General features: G+C 57.4%; 1 protein-coding gene and 1 long non-coding RNA gene across 11 annotated transcripts; one reads left to right on the forward strand and one right to left on the reverse strand.

Annotated features, from left to right (window-relative positions):
- The first annotated feature begins 306 nt into the window (after positions 1–306).
- SUN2 (Sad1 and UNC84 domain containing 2) lies at positions 307–15,554 on the forward strand. Of its 10 annotated transcripts, none has more exons than XM_026101959.2 (18): positions 307–328; positions 1,408–1,574; positions 2,264–2,439; positions 2,527–2,661; positions 2,816–2,911; positions 3,516–3,609; positions 3,825–3,970; positions 4,301–4,437; positions 4,791–5,015; positions 5,112–5,189; positions 5,784–5,827; positions 6,353–6,518; positions 6,703–6,930; positions 8,960–9,044; positions 9,363–9,478; positions 10,471–10,638; positions 11,118–11,210; positions 11,564–15,554. In XM_026101959.2, the coding sequence occupies exons 2-18, from the start codon at positions 1,447–1,449 to the stop codon at positions 11,675–11,677; spliced, it is 2,229 nt and encodes a 742-aa protein (XP_025957744.1). In that variant the 5' UTR covers positions 307–328; positions 1,408–1,446; the 3' UTR covers positions 11,678–15,554. The 10 variants fall into 10 exon arrangements, with proteins under 10 accessions (XP_025957744.1, XP_064368451.1, XP_064368438.1 ...); XM_064512381.1 differs by lacking the exon at positions 307–328 and adding an exon at positions 678–702; XM_064512368.1 differs by lacking the exon at positions 307–328 and adding an exon at positions 711–843.
- Positions 9,783–10,499, reverse strand: LOC135328476 (uncharacterized). The gene is made up of 2 exons (XR_010389385.1): positions 10,424–10,499; positions 9,783–10,324 (listed from the first exon to the last, which is right to left on the reverse strand). It is a non-coding gene; the product is annotated as an uncharacterized LOC135328476 (long non-coding RNA).
- Positions 15,555–17,041: the final 1,487 nt, after the last annotated feature.

Genomic DNA, 17,041 nt, shown 5'->3' on the forward strand with positions numbered 1-17,041 from the left:
AAACGGGGCTGATGCCGTCCGTCCCGGGGGAGGCGCACACTGCTGCAGCAGCCCTGTCTCAGACAGGCACTGCCGCATCTAGAGCACCTCGAGGGGGAGGGACGCCGCCTTCGCAAGGCCCGAAGCCCTGGGCTGGGGGGGGGTTCAGCACCGGATCCCCCGCAGCGGCGGCCTTCGAGGCCCCGTGGCAGGTTTGGTGCCAAGCGCGAGCTGCGGGCGACCCCCGTGCAGCCGGCGCGGCCAAGCAGCTCCCTTTCCAAAGGGGCCACAAAACGGGGTGGCCGAGGCAGCGGGCCAGGCGCAGCTAAGGCCAGCGGCGCGCCGCCAGGTAGGGAGCCAGAGCCGGGGCGGCGAGGCGGGTGGATCTGGACAGTGCTCATTCTCCTGCCTAGGTCGCCGGGGTGCCGCCAGCCCCGGTGCCCGAGGAAACGGGGCCTCCGCCGAGCTGCAGCATTTGGCGCTGCTGAGAGCGTGGAGGGTTTGGCGCTGGGGACCCCCCAGCCCCGACCCCCGGCCCCGCGTCTTTGCATCACCGCGAGAAAAAAAAAAATAATAATAAAATGCCCCAAACCCAAAACCGCAGGTTTCCGGCAGTCCCGGCGCGCCCGGCGGGGGCCGCGGCGCCCCCCGCCCGTCCCCCTCCCCCTCCCGCCGGGCCCGGGTGGCGCGCGCGGCCCCGCCCCGGCGGCGGCGGCGGCCCCGGTAGGCGCGCGCGCGCGGTGCACCGGGGCGGGGCGCGGGGGGGGAGGGGGGGCAGCACTACCCTTGCAAAACAAAAGGGAGCTGGAGCGGCGCTCGCAGCTGGGGGAGGGAAGGTGGGGACTCTCCTCCCCTGCCCCGCCGGTGGGTTTGCACGGGATGGGGGGGGGGGGTCGGTGCAAAGCAGTCCCCGGTGCAAGCCGGGGCCGCCTGCTTGTGCGGGGACGGGGAAAGTTGTGCGGGGGGCGGGACCCGCTTGGACTAGGCCCCGTGGGGGGTAGGCTGGGGGGGGGATGGGGGGCAGGCCGGGCATGGGGGTGGGGGCAGGGGCGGGGGCATGGAGTGTGCATGGAGGGCAGGCATGGGGGGGCAGGCTGGAGCGGGCATGAAGTGTGCATGGGGGTGCATGTGTGGGGCAGGCACCGGGGGGGCTGGCCAGGCTGCGGTTTGGGGGGGGGGGGGGGCATGGGGCTAGGCCGTGCTGGGAGGTGTGGGGGGGGTGGGGGGTAGTCCCCCCCCCGGGGCTGAGTGTGCATGGGGGTGGCCTGCGGGAGGGGAAGGGGGATTTATAACCCCCCAAGGGGTGGCTGTGTGTGTAGGGGTGCTCAGTGGGTGCAACTTTTTGGGTGCCGGTGTTTTGTCTGGGCCCCCTGCTCCCCCCTCCCCTCCCCCCCGGTTGCTGACTCTCTTTGCTCTCTCTCCTGCCAGGCGCGGTGGTAAGACGGTCTCACTGCCCCCTCGGCCGCCATGTCCCGCCGCAGCCAGCGCCTGGTCACCGCGCGCTATTACCAGGGCGATGACGACGCAGCGACCAGCAGCAGCGGCAGCTCCGTGCTAGGGGGCCAGCAGGCCCCCTTCAAGGAGAGTGCCGGCAGGTCTGGGCACGGGGAGGCGTGCGTGATGCCGGGGTGCTGCAGGGGGGATGGGATACGGGATGTTTTCCATGGGGGGAATGCCCCTTGCCAGGGTACGGGGGGGTCAGCTCGGGGCACCGAGCCTGCTGCTTGCAAAATTCTGCCGCTTGTGTAGAGGAGAGCTGCTCCCTCACCCGGCTGATCCTGGGCCGTGTGCACGCTGGCTTGCACCCCGGCAAAAGCCTAGCTCTTTCCACCCTTCGCACATCCTCTCACGTTTCCTTCCTGCGCCGCTGCGGGAAGCTGCTGCAGGCTTGGCGGGGAGGGGAAGAGCGGTGCACCTTGTTCGCGTCGCTGCTGCGAAAGAGCTGGGCCCCCGCGGTCCCCTGCGGGAGGGAGGTGCGCTGCAGGCACCCGGCACCTCTCCGGAAAACCGCAGCAGTGACAGAGGAGGCGGAGGTGAGCGTAGCGGCTGCCGGGCGCCCTCCGCGCCAAGGCAGGCTGGGGATTGGGCATGGGGCACGTGGGAGGAGTGTGTTTTGCAAAGACGTATAGCAGAGGTTGCCCGCTGCCACCCTGCGCTGTGCAGGGCAGAACTGCACCTGCCCAGAAACTGTGGCAAACCCTCTGCTCCTCCCCGGCTGGTGCAACATGGCTCACGGCCGCGTTGCACGAGGCCTGCAAGTCTCTTCTTGCCTCCTTGCCCCCAGCAGGACGGTCAGGAGGAAATCGAGCAGCATGAAGCGCCTCTCCCCCGGCCCCAGCACCCAGACCACCTACTACAGCGAGTCAATGATGAGCGAGTCTTACCTGGGGGGCAACAGGGGCCTTTCTGCCCTGGGCAGCTCAGGCTTCGACGACGGCCTGGACAGCAGCAGTTACTGGGGTGAGTGGCGCCGGCCGGCCCGGGGCTGTCGGCTCTGGGGCGCCCAGCGGTGCTGGTTTCTCAGAGGACTCCATGTTTTGGGGGCAGGCGGGGAGCTCTCGATGAGGAGGAGAAGAGGCACGGGGGACACAGAGTCCAGTAAAATTAACGGGCTGCTGGAAAGCAAGACGTACGACACCTACGCCTCTTCGTCCGGCTACTCCTCGGAAGATGACTATGCTGGTAGGGATGCGCCAGCCCCTCTGCGGTGACAGGGAGAAAGCTGGTGGGAGCGATCCTCCAGCTGAGAACAGCTTTTGCCAGCATACCTGGGTGAAATCCAAGGATGCGGACCCCGCTGGGGGATTTACTCCCTCTCGTCCTCCTTTCCCTGCAGGTCACTTTTGCTCAGGCCAGAGCTGCTCTGGGTTGGGGCTCAGGAGCGCAGCCTCCAGGGTCGGCTCCTTCCTCTGGCACGTGGTCACCGCTCCGGGTGAGTGTGGGGCCCGGGGCTGGTTTGCCAGGGCGGCTCACTTCATTGCAGGCATCTGCCCTCCCCACATGCAGTATTCCCTGCTCAGCTGGAGGGGTTTTTCCCCTCCTGAAACATCACTAAGAAAAGAAACAGAAGTTCAAAAAAAGGGTACATGCATCAGTGGAAGGGTTTTGGAAGCTGTTGAAGGGATCTGTGTCCACATGAGGGGCGCAACAGTAAAAGCGCGAGTGCAGCTGCTGGATGGGTAGGGTTGCTAGCAGAGCTGAGTGACAGGGTGTGGATGAGGGGACTGAACCATGATGTTCCCTCAATGTGAGTTACTGGCGGGAGAGGGCAGAGCGCCATGCAGTCACTGCCGTGTTTGAGCTGACCGTACGTACTTAAAGCGTTTGGCATCCTCTGCTCTTCGCAAGACCAAGATGGAGAGCGAGAAGGGTTGCCCTGCCACCAGAGCAGGAACAAGCCAGCAATTGATGCTGCCAAAGTGGGTTGTCCTCCTGCCCTCTTCTCCCCTTGGGAGCGCTGGGGAGAGCAGGAGCAGCCTGGGGACATCCTGCCTGGGATCCTGTCTGTGGGCTGATCCCTCTCTTTGTCTTTACAGTCCGGTTCCTGGGGTGGTTGTTCTCATGGGTTGGAGCCGCGTGGCACCGCCTTGCCGGCACAACTCCCCTGCTGGGTGGCGTCACCTCGAGGAGGTGAGTGTGGCAGTGGCACCCACCTGGGGGGAGCGAGTTAGCAGCTGGTGGGACCCTGGGGAGGCAGGGGTGAGCGAGGCACAGGGGGGACCTGCAGGAGACCCATGGGTCCCCAGCACGCTCTGAGGCCTGGGATTGGTGTTTGCCACCAAAGCCAGGCCAGGCTTTATTTTTTTGTGGCGCTCTCCCTACCAATCCCCCATTTCTGGCTCCAGTCCAAAGGAAGGCTGCGGATGGGAGAAGGCAGCTGCAGTAATACAGGCTCCTCTTTCTTCTCGGCTCTCCAGACGCTATTTGGATCTGAAGAAGTTTCTCCTGCTGCTGCTGCCGCTCCTCCTGCTCCTTGCTGCAATCGCCTACGGTAACTCAAAGTCAAAGCCAGGGTTTGAGGCTGTCTGTTTCCTCTGCCCTGCAAAAGCCCTTCTATCCTGCCCTGAGTGGCAGGACAGTGCAGTCGTGCTGGGGGGCTCAGGAGAGTGATTGTCCTGCTGCCATGTGAATGGCAAGGCCCAAAACCTGGCATGTGGGGAGGGATGGTGCATGGGGACTGAGGGCCGCCAGCTCGGTGCTGCTGGCACCTTGTCACCCCTGCCCCAGTGGCTACCTGACAACCCTCGGTGGTGGTGGACTGCTAGTCTGAACCCTGCTCCAGGCCCACCACTTTAACCAGCTCATCTCTCTGCATTGCCAGGGGCTTGGTATTTCTACCGATACGGACTGTCAACACTCAGCTTCCCTGCATTTCTCTGGGGATCTGCAAAGGTTTCATCATCTGCGTCTGGGGCAGCTGATGTGCCCGGAGCTTGGGATCTGACCGCCTTCGATCAGGTAAGGGCTGGGGAGCAGCTGCTGGGGCAGCCCTGGCACGGGGCTCCCCCACCTCCCACGAGCCCTGATGGGGTGGATGCCGCGTGGAGATACCTGGGGCTGCACGGTCTGGCCCCTGCCATGGCCATGTTGGCCCCCTCTGCTCTCTGGGCATCCCTGGATGGGGTGTGGGGGAAAGCGTCTGCCCTCTCCTGGGAAGCGGCAGATGAATGAAAACTGTCATTTGGGATTGGCAGGTCTCATGCCCCTTTCCCAGGGGATGTGGTGGTCCCTCTGGAGCAGGCAGGGCCCCAGGGGTTGGTGCCGTGTTGTGGGGGTTTTTTACTGGACCACGCTTCCCTTTGCCGTTGCAGGGGCTGAGCAGGGAGCACCAGCTCCTGGCGCGGTTTCAAGCCCTGGAGAAACGCTTCAAGGTGCTGGAGGCCGAGGCATCGCGGTGGGAGCTGCAGAGGGGGGCCGTGGCGGTGGAGGGTGAGCTGAAGCATGGGGACGTCCTCACGCTGCTGGAGGGGCTGGTGAGCCGCCGGGAAGAAGAGCTGAAGGAGCATGTCCGCAATGACGTGGCTGTGCATGTCCAGGTGAGGGGCACTGGGGCCGTCCTGGCGGGTGGCTGCGGGGTCCAGGCAAGGGGGTTGCACGTGGCCAGGCTCTCACATCTCCTCCGTGCCCTGCAGGGCGAGCTGGATGCCCTCCGAGCCCAGGTGCAGATGGATTTGAACGGGCGCCTGGGGAAGATCACCCAAGCCTCGCAGGTAAATGGCTGAAACCTTGCTCCTGCCAGAAACCTGGGGAGGGACGGGGGGACTGGCCATATCTTGGAAGTGGGACGCGTCCGCTCCGGGTGCTGGTAGCTGCGCTTGCGGTGTCAGCAGGAGCCTGCTGCCAGGGTTGTCTCTGCTGAGGAGCAGGGTGGTGGGGATGGGAAACACCATGGGGAGCTGTGTTAACACCCTAGCTGAGGAAGGTCTGAACCAGGCTTTTAATGTCAAGTATCCAAGGGAGCCAAGTGGCGTTCCCTGCAGCACAGCTGCTGGGAAATGGGGCAGCACGTGCTGCCTCTGAGCCTGGGAGGGGAAGAGGGATGCCAGGGCACCAGGAGGAGGAAGGTCATCGGGGGAGCCCAGCGGCCATGGGGTCATTTCAGTTCCCTCGTCCCATTGGGTCTGCCAGCGGAGCAGCTCTGCGTACCTGCGAAGAGCAGCCCTGGCCACGGTGAAGGATGAGGAATGGGCTGGTTTTGGTGTAGCATCGTAATTCCTGCGTCCAGATGTGATTTTGTTTAACTTCACGTGCTCATTGTAGATCTCACCCTTGCGTTTTTGTTTCCCTTGTGGCTGTTTTGGCAGGAGATGGAGGCCCGCTTGTTCGAGCTGAATTCAGAGTGGCAAAGGTACTGTTGGCTGTCTGGGCAGAGCCGCTTCTTGCTGTGAGCTGCCCTACCTAGATTTGCATCCTGTATTAGGGGCAAACAGATAGTGGGGCAAAACTGCCATCGCAGAGCTTAGGAAGGGTTTCCAGCTCTGGTTTGGTAAGGGAGGTAAGAGGTTGAAAGGCGCAAGGTTAAGGGAAAAGGAGGAATGAACATGTGGTTAAGTCAGCAAGAGAGAAAGCGCCCTGGGTAGAGTGATGGTGACAAAGACTTGTGTCACCTGGAGTCACGGCACAGAGGCTGAGGTGCGGGGGAGTGCAGGTAGGAGTGGTCCCGAGGCTGGGAGCTGTAGCTGGTGGGGGAAGAGGCCCCTCCTGGTTTGCGGAGGGGAGTTGGGATCATCCGTTGCTGATGGCCAGGCTGCAAATCCCTGTCAGGAGTGCCAGTGGCTCTCCAGAGGGACTGTGCCAGGATCTTGCCTGCCACGCTGCCCAGCTGGCCCTAATGCTTTGGTTGTGTTTCCTCTCTTCTTGGGCGGGGGTGCAGCTCCACACAGGAGGGCCTGAGGGGGAGCTTCCAGCAGGAGATGGACAAACTGGAGCGGGAGCTGGCGGGCCTGAAGAGGGAGCTGGCACTCCTGAAATCGGACCAGGAGGTGGTGGGGAAGCACATGGAGGTGATGCTGGAGCAGATCAAGGCAGTGCGGACTGACGTGAGTCCCTGATCCTTTACAGCGGGTCTAGTCTGTCCCCTCTCAGGGGTGCCTGAGTTCTTAGGAGCAGCGTCCTCATGGGAACCAGCCCCCTCGCAGATTGATCCGAGGGCCCCGGCAAAGCCCACGCCGCGAGGTAAGGTGTCTCTGCCCAGGGGCTGAGCTCCTGTCTTGCTGGTTTCAGGTGGAAGCGCAGTTCCCTGCCTGGGTCAGCCAGTTCTTGTCGCAGCCCCGGCGGGATGGAGCAGCCAGCCTCTTCCTCCAGTGGGAAGATTTGCAAGCTGAGCTCCAGGCGCTGGAGCACAAGATCCTTGCGAAAGTCTTGGAGGATCGGCAGCTGTCAGCATGGGATGCCCAGGCTGGCATTGGAGTGTCCCTGCGGCAAGGCGGAATGGCGGGGGTGACAGAGGAGGTGAGTATTTGCCTGGGCCTCAGGGACATGGCAGCACCTATGGGCACTGGGGGGGGGATGTGCCCTCTTGTGTGCGTTTGAAGGGGGCTGGCACATGTGCCTGGGCAGATAGTGGAGCCGTGGGGACAGCCCTTACGGCTGGGATGCCACTCCTGGGTGTGCGGATGGATGTTGGAGCAGGCTGGGATGTGCTATGGTGAAGATAGGATTGGGGCTGGCAAATTCAATGTTTTCCTCTTGCCCCTCTGCTGTTTTCCTTGCTGTCAAAACCTCGGCTGGAGCTTGGTGTCCTGCTGCCAAAGATGTGCGTTTACTTGTGTGTCTTAGTGCGAGCAAGTTCTCCGGTATCAAAAGCTTCCAGGGGAGCGGCTGGGATTAAGACGTTGCTGGGGCTGGGGCAGACGCCCAGCTCTGCTAAAACTGTGGCCTCTCAGGAAGAGTTTGTGCCCCTGCTCTGTCCTTCCATTGCTCATTGGACATGATATTTCCTCCCCTGACCCCTATGAACATCTCTTTTCTTGCCTCTTTAGACTGATTTCTTGTGGCAGGGAGCTTGTCTCGGCATGTGTCTGACGGAGCCTGGCAGGACATGCTCTAGGTTTTAGTAAAAGTGCTTAATAATGCCCTAACGCCCTCCTCCCTAAAGACATACTTTTTTAAGGGAGAAGACTGGTCTGGGAAGCCCTCTAGACAGAATTGTGTGTCTTCCCCTAAAGTGAGGGTAGCTCTGAAGTGGTGGCTGCTGGGTTGTTCTGTGAGTTTGAGTCTGTGTCTCGAAGATAGTGAGGGTGAGGAGGGGAGAGGAAGAGGAGGCAGCCAGGGTCTGCCTCTGCCTCAGCTTGTGCTGGCAGATCCCATGAGGAAAGAGTGCTCCTGTGGGACATGACTTTCTTCCCTTCTCTGCTCTGCCACCAGCTTGCTCTTGGCTGCATCTGTGCAGCCACCCAGCCTGCTCTCCTACCTTGAAAAAGGTTGGAGGTGGTAGTATCTGCACACATGCAAATCTCTAGCTGTCTTAAAACCCAAGTCTGGTGCTCAGGCCTTTGGAGCTTGGACCAGGGAGATGTGGAGAAAGAAAGAGTAGTGGGGACACTGGGCCTGAGTTGTTCTGCTCGTGTGTCATTCACCCAAAGGCCAGGCAGGTGCCCAGCAAGGTTTCCATGGCCATGGTGAGACGCTTGCAAACAGCCCTGTGGCGCCTCATTTACTGCCATTCTTCTCAGTGATGCAGAGTGATTTGGGGCAAAGCATTTTAATTGAATGACATCACAGGAAAAAATTGAAAAGAATTGTTGGCAATTCTCTGTGGAGGGCAATGGAGAGAGGCATAAAGGGGATTAACAGCAGACGCTCTCGCATAGCATGCATGAGGCCTGCTTAGACTATAAAGTTTAGACCCTAAACTGTGATGCTGGATATATCCTTCAGGACCTGAATCCAAGAGATAGGATCTATTTCTTGTTTGTGTATCTGGGAGATGCAGAAGCTCTTTCCTGGGATACAGTGACCTGTTTGACCTTGTGCAGTCCTGGTGTTGCAACATTGGGTTTGCCAGATAGGGCAAGTTGGTGTCAATCCCTGTGGGAAGAGGGAAGCAGTGGTGTGGAGGGGACAGCAGACAAAGCCAGGAGAGCCACGTGAGCTGCAGGGCTGTGTCTGGTATCCAGCTGGGGATCCAGCCCACATCCTTCTCCTCCTCTGGTGCAGCCAGCCCATCTGTTGGGATGGGGAAAGGGGAGTCCAGCATGGCTGGCTGCTGCCCCTTCATTGCGTGGCAGCTCTAGCTGGGGTATTTTCAGAAACACCTGATGAAGCTCTGTAGCCAAGTGCATGACCTTTTGTTTTTGCTGCAGGAATTCACCCCCTGGCTGCTTTGTGAAAAGGTCTTTGCCTCAGGGGGAGGTGAAGGCGTGGGGCAGGTGCGCCTGGGAGCGCATCGGGCCCTGGATGTGTGAGGTTGGGTGCGCATTGGGGACAGGGTGCCCGTGCCAGCCCTTCAGCCCTCTCGTGTCCTCTGGTCCTCTTGCAGCAAGTGCATCTCATCGTGAACCAGGCCCTGAAGCACTACAGTGAGGATCGCGTGGGGATGGTGGATTACGCGCTGGAGTCGGCAGGTAGGCAGGAGGGCCCTCCCCGCTCAAGAGGGCCGTGGCGACATTTCTGCGGGCGTCTCTCTGTGACCCGTGGCATGGCCAAGCACCGGGACCCGCGAGGAGGAGAGCACTGGTCTGAAGCATGCTGGTGTACCTAGCGCAGCGTGATGGGGATGAGCTCAGCCGGGCTGTAGGAAGCTTGTTGTCTCTTGTGTCACAAGCCGTACTTGGGAAACGCTGTCCTAGCTTCCCTCCTGCAGTGCCAGCATGTGCAACAGACCCACTGTCGCGTGGCCAGTGACTGTGGCCTCACCTCCTGCCTTTCCCTTCCCATGCCAGGGGCCAGCGTCATTAACACCCGCTGCTCGGAAACCTATGAGACCAAGACAGCGCTGCTGAGCTTGTTTGGGATCCCCCTGTGGTACCACTCACAGTCCCCCCGGGTCATCCTGCAGGTGAGCACCTTGGGGAGCAGGGCAAGGGCCTCTGCCGCCCCCGTGGGATTTGGGCTGTCCTGTCGCTTGAGTCCTTTGAGAGGGCCCTCTCCTCCTTTCCTTCCTGAGTTGCCTGCTCTCTCTGTCCCAGCTTGTCTCCTCTCCCCAGGGCCACTCGTACCCCTCTTTTCCTTGCCTTTCACTGCACTGGCATTCTGGGAGGTACCTGTTTTCCACAAATCATATGGAGGAGAATAACTCCTGCTGTCCCTGGGAGGGCAGAGGGAGGACTGGGGAGGGGGAACCGGGTGCACCGGTTCCTGTGCAGTTTTTACAAGCTTTTATTGAAGTGGTTACATGTGCTGATCTTGCACACAGGGCAGTTTGCAATCAGGCTGCCCGTGTCCCGGTGTTTGCTCAAGCCTGCCAGGGGTGGCAGCGTGTAATGCTGCAGCCTCCCAGAAGGGATGATTGCTGTGGTAAGGCTGGAGCAATACTTAAGCTGGGCAGTAGGGCTGTCTCCCCAGTGGCAGGTCCTGAGTGTGCAGGTGTAAAAAGCAAGCGGCAAGTCTTGAGTCACCCTTCTCTGCGGCTGCCAGGTTCCCGCCTGGGACTGTCTCACCTTGAGCTGGGTGTGGAGGGCGTTCAGCTAGCCGCGGGCCAGCCTGGCCCTCGTCCTTCCCTGCGTGCCCTGAGTAAAGGGGACTTCCTTCACGGCAACTTAGAAAGTTGCTTTGGAGCAGCGTGACTCCCTCATGCTCTACCGTGCAGTTAGTAGCTGTTGTGCTTCTTTCTAGAGTTGTCCACATCTTGCAGGGTATAAATACGTCCATACAGAGCCTGTAAAATGCTCCAGGGTGAGGCAGCCTAGATAACAGTGGGAGAAAAACAGTGTTAGTGTAGTTACTGGTAGTAGTACTGTAGTTAATGGTAGTAACCTTCAGTACTGTAGTTAATGGTAGTAACCTTCCTGCCGATGCCTAAGAGCTGGTGTCTTGTTCTCACGTGTGTAGCCAGACGTCAACCCTGGGAACTGCTGGGCGTTTCGTGGATCCCAGGGGTTCGCTGTCATCCGCCTCTCCAGCCCCATCCGTCCCACAGCCGTGACACTGGAGCACATCCCGAAAGCCCTCTCGCCCCAGGGCACTATCCCCAGCGCTCCCAAGGACTTCACTGTCTATGTGAGTATCCTCACCTGGACCCAAGAGAAAAGGTGGAAACTTGGGGACTCTGCAGGGGATTGCAGGAGGCTGATGTGTTTGAGGAGGGCAGACAAGGGGAGGGGATGATACTGCAGAAGCTGGGTGAGTAGTGAGCTCTGTACCTGGCTGTGGGGTGCTCTAGGAAGGGGGGGATTTTATTCTGGCAAGGATAAGTATGCAACACCTGGGGAAGAAGGAGAGAGAGAGGGAAATGCAAGGCTCAGGGAAGGGTTTTGGGATGCGAGGGGCTCTGTGGGGAGAGGGAAGTGAGTAGGTGTAACTCTTGGTCTTTCCCCCACCCTTCCCCACTGATCCCCGTTCCTGTTTGTGTGTTTTGGCCTGGAAAAGCAGGTGTGGTGTCTAAGTGCATTTGTGTCTCCATCTCCCACTTCTGCCCCAGACTCTTTGATCACCTCACGTTCTCCCTTTCTGCCTCCCTTTTTGCTTGCTCCCCGTAGGGTTTGAAAGAGGAAGGAGAAGAGGAGGGCACTCTCCTCGGGCAGTTCACGTACAACCATGATGGCAATCCCATACAAACATTTTACTTCGAGGTAAGGCATGGGGGTGGTGCAGGAGCTCTCTGGCCAGACTGAGCCCCTAAGAGAAAACTGGTCAACAGTGTTGGGGGATGCCAGGGCGGAGGATTTGAGGGGCACGAAGCCGTCCTAAACATGGTTAGTTGGTTCTTGGAAGATTTGCCCATGGTGAATCACTGTTCAGGCTCGTATCGTTCTGGGAGGGGATGTTGCAAGCTTTGCTCCTGTACACAGGCTCCTGGCCAGCTTGCATCCCCGGCAGCGACTGTTGCACCCTAAGCTTGGGGGATGTTTGCCCCTATCTCAAGGGCTCAGGCGCAGGTTTCCCTTCCTGCCATGAAACATCTCTGCTTTCCCTTCTTGCTAAGGGTGAAGACTTGGGCACGTTCCAGCTGGTGGAGCTCCGGATATTGAGCAATTGGGGTCACCCCGAGTACACCTGCATCTACCGCTTCCGTGTGCACGGGGAGCCAGCGCACTGATCCCCCTGGCTCACCCGCCCTGGCCGGCCGCCCCGGGTCCCGCACGGGCAGCGCAGGACGATGGTGCAGGGAGGATGCTGCCTGGGAAGAGAGCAAGAGAGAATTCATCTATTTTTGCCGCTTCACACATAAAAATCCTGGGAGGTGCGAGCAGCCACCCCAGAGAACTTGTTCCCCTTCAGCTTTTCTGTGGCGCTGCTTGCAGAGGGGAAGAATTTGTGTTTAGGGGAGAGGATCGTAGTCAATGGGGTGGTAAGGCAAGAGCATCCTGTGTGGGTCCTAGCACAGCCCAGGTTATTTTCAGCGCATATTGGACACTTCAGCTTTTTAAGCTAACTTTCTATTGGGTCTGTGCAGTCCACATGTCCCCTTTTTCCCCACCTCCTTTCTGATGACACGTGTAACATTCCCATGGCTTTCGCAAGGTGTATGTAATTTTGTATTCCGCTTCATGCGGGCTTGGGCATGTTACGGTGTACGTGGCCTCGGTGACCGACTCGGGGCCGTCGGAGTAGGTGGGGAGCACGTCACGACCAACGAGCCTCGTGTCACCATCACCTCCCTTCCGCTTGGGGCAGTTCTTCCGCCTTGGCGTTGGGTCGCTGAAGCTCCCAAGGCCTTTAAAGCGGGGTTGGCAGAGGGGAAATAAGGCAGTATTAATGAAGTATTAATTAATATAAAACTAAAGATTTGGGGCAGGGGGGAGGGAAAAGTAAGAAATCTGTGGGTTGTGAAGCCAGCCCCAGCACTGCGATCCGTCCGTCCCGGTCCCCCGGCTGTGTGTTTGGAGATGCGTTGTGCCTCCTGCTGCCGGCGGGTGTTGTTGGGCCTCCGCCATGCGCAAGGCTCTCGGCCAAAAGTGATAGGAGTCCTGTATCGCCCGCGTGCTGGTGTGAGGGGGCCACGTGTCCCTCTGGTCTGTTTGGCTCCCAGCTGTTAAGCACAATGATGCTGTTGAAAACTCCCATCATCTGCTTCCCCTTTTGGGTTTGTTCTGTTTTTTTCTAAGGGGGGAGGGCTGGTTTGAGGTTAGAGTGTGGGGGCTTTTTTTTTTTTTTTTTTTGTAATAACAAAGGAAAAAAAAATCTTTTTTTCCATGCAATTTCTACTTAACCGGAGGATGTTCTGTTATGTGGTACCGCTCAGGTGAGTGGCTTAGAGGGCTAGAGCTTTATTTAGTACGAGAACAGTGTGCACAGTAAGATAAAACTAGAATAAGATGAGCAGAGCTGTTTCAAACTTGGGCCTTGAACCTAAGTGGCTTGATAGCTGGGCTCGGGAAGACCATGTCCATCGCGGACCGCTGCTGGGCGAGATGCCATCAGCTGCAGCATCTGCCCGAGCGTCCTTGGCGAAAAGGCACCTGGCAGAGTGCTGGGCTTGCTCCTGCCTCCTTACTTTGGAGGATGCCCTCCGAGTTTGTAACCCACGAGGTGTGTGGGCAGCTTGTGTCCGTGACCACTTGTCTGTAGATGCATCTGTATGTAGGCAGCTGTACGTAGGGAACGGGACCTGCTGTCCCCATGCGCTGTATGGCTTTCTCCATACATATACAAGCTGATGACCAGGAGATGGGGCAGAGAGAGAAGACCGCCTGCCAAGGCTTGCACCTGTCTGCAGAGGGCAATCACTGCACGCAGCCTGGCGGGGACAGGACAGTAAGCACCTGACTAGTAGTACATCACTTTTTGAAGTGTGGTGATGCTGGCTTGTGGGGAGGAGACCATGCGAGGCCTTGGGGCCAAGGAGGGCATGGAGAGGCAGCATGCCTCTCACCCACCTACTCGCCTGTGGGGCAGCAGTTGGTGCCAAGCAGCTCGTGGTAGAGGTGCTTGGCTTGTTGAGGCCACGGCTCTGCAAAGGGCCCGTGTGTCGGGGTAGAGGCAAGGGAGCGTGGGGTGTGTAATGCCTCTTCTTGCCCCTCTCAAGAGCACGCTTGCAACTGCAGGCTGTTAACTGTTGGGGGGCAGTGGGGTCCCCCCTCACTTGCATTGCTCATATGGCTGCTGTGGGCTGACCCTCTTTCTCCTGGGAGGACTTGCTCTCCCTCCTGCTTTCATGTGGGCCCAGCTCCCTGAGCAGAGGACTGTGCTGGTGCAGAACAGGGAGGCCTTGTCTAAAGCGGGCACCTGAATCCTGCCCTTGCTTGTGGTTTGATGGGGGGGAGATGCAACAGGAGGCTAGAGGAAGGTGTCTAGCCTTCAGCCCCAGGGACCTCCCCCGTGTTAACGTGTACCATGGTCATCTGGCCACTCCACCTCCTGGCCGCATGCAGCATGCGTGGTGTTTAGTTTGGCTTACGTTCTTGGGTAGCGTTTATAACATCCCCATTTGGTTGTATTTAGTGGAAGGAAAAGCTAAGGGCTTGTATTTATCATTTCAGCACTGGCTGATGCCTGCGGAAGATGATGCCAGCAATGCAGGCACTGGGGGGGGCGCAAGGAATTGGTTCCTGCTCTCGTCTTTCTGCTTGAAACAGTGAAGCGAAGGGACATGGTGGAGGGGAAAGAGCTGAGGAGGCTTCTCCCATCAGTGTGCCCTGATTTCTGTCAGCCAGAAGCATTGAGCCCTTCCAAAATTATCCCCTGGAGTCTCCTAGACAGTTACAGGTCTCTCCTGCCAGGAAAAAGCAGACCTGCAGCCAGATCCAGAGAAGATAAATTCTGTCCTATATTGAGCTTAGACTCAATTTTTTGGCAGCTACAGCCACAGTTATTTTAAACTTGTCTTAGCCTCAGAGTCATGTCTCCTGATTGTGCACACAGGGCCCTGAGTTATGCTTCTGTGAATGCCTAGACTGGTCCTAGGCTTGGCAGAGGTGTTTTTGTATTTCATCTAATGAGAAACTGCTGGTGCACAGAGATGAAACTCTTCCCCCTTCACCAGGGTTTCTGTTTCTTTCAAAGCAAATACCATAACCACTAGACTAGAAAGCCATTTTTCTCATATCCCTTCTCGCTCCCTGGCCTCTTTCCTTGCACAGTTTGGACAGTCAGGGTGGAGAGCACATGCCTAAGAAAAATGACCTTTTTGTAAATAAGGCACCCTGGTGAGAGGTAGGAAAAGGGGGCTGCTTTCCCCTGAGGATGGCATTGGAGCAGGGCCTCTGCTCCTTCCAAGGCTGTGTTAACCGCTAGCCAAGGCGCAGGGAGCCACATGCTTTAACAGAAGGAGCATGCTCATGTTCTTTGGCGATGAAAGGAAAGGTGGGTCCCTGCAGGAGAAAGCAGAAAGTCTCTGCTGTTTGGGGGTAAAACACCCTGGAGACAGAACTGGGAGGAAATCCTGTCTTCTGTGCTTCTCTGTAGTGGTTAGTGCTGATGTTAGGGCCCTCCCTGTGCTGACTGCATTGAGGTATCTGGTTGGGCATGCTGAGCTTGGGCACTGAAAGGTTAAGTGCGGTTTTTCTGTCCCTAAGCTCTGTATTGGATGTGGGCTGCAGCAGAGCAACCACAGAGAGTGCCCACCTTGCTGTCTCTTTCCAAGAGCAGCTTGCAGCATTTCTGTAACACCTTTCCTGCACTCTACAGCTGCCAGGGAGAAGAGGGTATGTAACACTGCTACATCAGCCTGGTGATCTCCTAGCCTAGGGCTATTTAAGTCCAGTGCTGATGCACAAGATGAACACAGTGAGACAAGAGAAATGAAACAGCTGTCAGAGCAGACATCCCTTATTTACTCCCTTTGCCTCCTTTATTTTCCCTCATTCTTGGTTTGCCCTATACAAGTGTTATACATTAGCCCTGCATAAGTGGGTGGTTTACAGGGTAGGAGATGAATTCTATAGCCTGTTGCAAATGCTGCACTGTTCATTTTATTTTTTAATCAACAGATTGTAATTTATGCCTATGCAAAAAAATAAATTATATCAAAACCATTGATAGCTTTTTAGGTGTTTTGCAGGTGCATTTGCTGGTGAGAAAGATGTACATCTAGCAGACACAGCTATTCTTGCAGTGGTGCAAGAGTCCAGCTGTTGCAATAAGTTTCAGGAAAGAAATTTAAAACTTCCATAAAAGCAGAGCCTATATCCAAAATGTAGTTGCTTGCTGAACAGATAAGCCTCCTGCCCTGCTCCTACCCCATCCTTACTTTCCAGCATGACCTATGACTTCTAACAAACCACCATGAGAAAACAGGCTTGCGTAATGCCCGTTTGACCAAGGAAATTCAAGCTAACCCCTGGCAAAGAGGCAAGCATTACTTTATTCACAGGTGAACACTGGTGGATATTCACACTGCCTACAGAATGTAGGTCAGTAGTTTTCACCTTGTGATAGGGCAGTGTCTGGGATGCAACCAGTGCTTGGAAGAATGATGAAAGAAAGATCTACTCTTCCAACCTTGAATTTCTTGGGACACCTAAATCAAACAGCAGCATCCTGGAGGACTCAAAAGTGGCTGCTTCTAGCAGTGGTCTGGGTCTGTGACAGCCCCTAGCCATGGAGCAGCTATGACACAGACTCAGCTGCTGCTGCAGGCTTTGGTTTCCAGGTTGCAATTCCCATTTACTGTGTGACCATGCTCTGCATTTGGAGGGAAGGCACAGCTCTTGTGCTAGGGTCAAGTCTCCACTCAACATTTTTCAGGCATTTGCTGTAGCACTCACATCTCCTTATCCCTCTGAGGAGTGATTACAGCAGGAATTGCTAAGTTTGTCATGCTGTACGCTCATTCCATCCCACAGTGCCTGAGATGGCCCTGGATGCCAGTCTGTCCTCCACCTTGTCACAGGCAGGAGCTGAACCCAGCTGGGCAGTGAAGAGGCATAAATGAGGCTTGGGCAACAGGGAGGTTGAGGACAAAGCTTGACACAATTAAGGTTAGCTATACATTACTCTTCCTTAACACAGGCTATAAATTACTCAGCAGCAGACTAAAAACAAGTGAAGAGGAAGTACTTTATACTCAGATTAAGGAAGGTGACCAGGAGCATAAAAAATGGCTACAAAAAGGGAATCAGTCTGACTCTGGGGTGCAAGGGGAGTCCCACTAGTGTCTACTTGAACAAGATGGGCCAGAGGCAGACTCCATGTCAAGGGATTTCCAGCAGCTCCTCTGAGGAAGGCCATGCTAGAGGAAGGCTTATTCTGTATGGCCCCTGTCCCCACTGGTTTTCCCTGGGGAGAGGAGTGCCACAGCAAAACAGGGTGGGGAGCAAGGGGGGATCTGATTGTATGGACCACAGATGAAAAGGGACAGGGCACTGGGTGGTGAAGAGTAAGGGCTCAAGTGCAAGCACACAGGGATAGCAGACTTGCTGCTGGAAGTGTGCTCTCCTCTCCACAGGTGCCTGCAATGCCAGATGCAGCAGAAGGAAAGGGGCTGCATGGGCCTTTGGTCTGGCTACCACCAGCTCCCAGG

The sequence above is a fragment of the Dromaius novaehollandiae genome, chromosome 1 (assembly GCF_036370855.1).
Source record: "Dromaius novaehollandiae isolate bDroNov1 chromosome 1, bDroNov1.hap1, whole genome shotgun sequence".
NCBI lineage: Eukaryota > Metazoa > Chordata > Aves > Casuariiformes > Dromaiidae > Dromaius > Dromaius novaehollandiae.